Genomic DNA, 2,027 nt, shown 5'->3' with positions numbered 1-2,027 from the left:
GAGAGAGAATCATTGATTGGCTGCCTCCTGCACGGAGGATCAATCCCGCAACCCAGGCCTGTGCCCTTGGCCGGAATGGAACCTGGGCCCCTTCAATCTGCAGGCTGACGCTCTATCCACTGAGCCAAGCCGGCCGGGGCTCGTGGGAGGGTCTGGGTCCGGGGCGAATTGTGTAGCTTGTAGCTGGACGCAGTGGAGGCCAACTAGGGACAGGGCCGGAACTGGCCCCGCTTTCTGCTGCCTCGATGGGCCTGAGGCAGAGCTGAGCCAGGATTGATTGGGGGCGTGGCTGCGAGCCGGACCTGGGCAGGTGGGCGGAGCCTGACCCTCTGGCCCTGCAGGCTTTGAGGGCGCGCTGTGCGAACTCAACGTGGATGACTGCTCTCCGGACCCGTGCCACCACGGGCGCTGCGTGGACGGCATCGCCAGCTTCTCCTGTGCCTGCGCCCCGGGCTACACGGGCACGCGCTGCGAGAGCCAGGTGAACGAGTGCCGCAGCCAGCCCTGCCGCCACGGGGGCAAATGCCTCGATCTGGTGGACAAATACCTCTGCCGCTGCCCTCCTGGCACCACAGGTGGGACCGGGGGCTGGGCCGGGGCAGCAACAGTACGTCCGGAGGGTTTCGGGAGTTCGGGAATGGTGCTCCCCGCGCTACCCGTGTCTTGTTCTCCTTCTGCAGGTGTGAACTGTGAGGTGAACATCGACGATTGTGCCAGCAACCCCTGCACCTTCGGAATTTGCCGCGACGGTATCAATCGCTATGACTGTGTCTGCCAGCCTGGCTTCACAGGTGGGCAAGCAGCTGCCATGGGAAGGGGGCCTGAGAGGGTGAGGGGGAAACCGCCCATCTCTCTTGGCCGGGTTTTGCCCCTCTCTTTGCACTGGCTTGGCCAATGAGATTGCCCACACCTTATGGTCTCTCTGTTTGTCACAAAGTTGCCCCCATATTGGCTCAAGTTTATCCTGGAACGTAGATAAGGCTGTTCTGATGGGGCGGGGGTGTTTCTGAGTGGGGCCAACGTGATTTTCGGTGAAAATGAAAATGACTTCATGTAAGTTTGGGGATGAAGATGATCTGGGGGCAGGGCAGCTCTGGGCTGAGGAGTGGCTGTTCAGGTTTGCAGAAGAGCTGATGTGTTATGAGACGGAGAATGTCCTTGCTCCAGGGCGTCCCTCTCTGTCGGCTGGGTTGTCCTTGCCTTTGGATGAGGTTGCCTGTGTGCTCCCCAGGGCCTCTCTGCAACATGGAGATCAACGAGTGTGCGTCTGGCCCCTGCGGGGAGGGCGGCTCCTGTGTGGATGGGGAAGACGGCTTCCACTGCCTCTGCCCGCCTGGCTCCCTGCCTCCACTGTGCCTGCCCCCAAGCCATCCCTGTGCCCAAGAGCCCTGCAATCACGGTGTCTGCCATGACGCGCCAGGAGGGTGAGGCCTTTTCCCACCTCATGACCCGACCCCCCTGTCTCTCCGCCCACTTGCTGGCCCTGACTGCCGCCCCCTTCAGGTTCCGCTGTGTATGTGATCCTGGCTGGAGCGGCCCCCAGTGCAGCCAGAGTCTCACGCGAGATGCCTGTGAGTCTCAACCCTGTGGGGCTGGTGGCACCTGCACCAGCAACGGCATGGACTTCCACTGCACCTGTCCCCCCGGCATGCAGGGTATGTGCCCCCACTGTCCTGCCCAGGCTCTCCTGTCTCCCTCTTCCTTCTTCCACCCTCTGCTCCACTCTCTTCCTCCTGTATGTTTGCCTTTCTTTCTTTCTTTCCCCCCCTTGCAGCTTGGGAGGTGGGTATCAAGGTGGGGACGCTAGGGGGAGATGGGAACAAGGAATCTCTTAAGACTATTTCACTTTGCCCGCCCACCACAGGCCATCAGTGTGAGCTGCTGTCCCCCTGTGCCCCGAACCCCTGTGAGCATGGGGGCCACTGCGAGCCTGGTCCTGGCCACCTGGCTGTCTGCTCCTGCCCCCCTGGCTGGCAAGGTACATGAGCTTCCTCCTCCTCCTCCTCCTCCTCCTCCTCCTCCTCTTC

At 62.0% G+C, this 2,027-nt stretch overlaps 1 protein-coding gene across 1 annotated transcript in view; it reads left to right on the top strand.

The window, feature by feature from the left end:
• The window catches only part of NOTCH3 (notch 3), a gene marked incomplete at its 5' end in the record, with an annotated part of 33,059 nt that overhangs the window by 11,252 nt on the left and 19,780 nt on the right, over positions 1-2,027 (top strand). The window contains 5 exon segments of the mRNA XM_014547772.1: positions 342-575; positions 681-791; positions 1,232-1,424; positions 1,504-1,655; positions 1,865-1,978. Coding sequence (XP_014403258.1) covers positions 342-575; positions 681-791; positions 1,232-1,424; positions 1,504-1,655; positions 1,865-1,978 — 804 coding nt within the window.

The sequence above is a fragment of the Myotis brandtii genome, unplaced genomic scaffold, assembly GCF_000412655.1.
Source record: "Myotis brandtii unplaced genomic scaffold, ASM41265v1 scaffold485, whole genome shotgun sequence".
Taxonomy (NCBI): Eukaryota; Metazoa; Chordata; class Mammalia; order Chiroptera; family Vespertilionidae; genus Myotis; species Myotis brandtii.
This window is presented reverse-complemented; position numbering and strand designations above follow the sequence as displayed.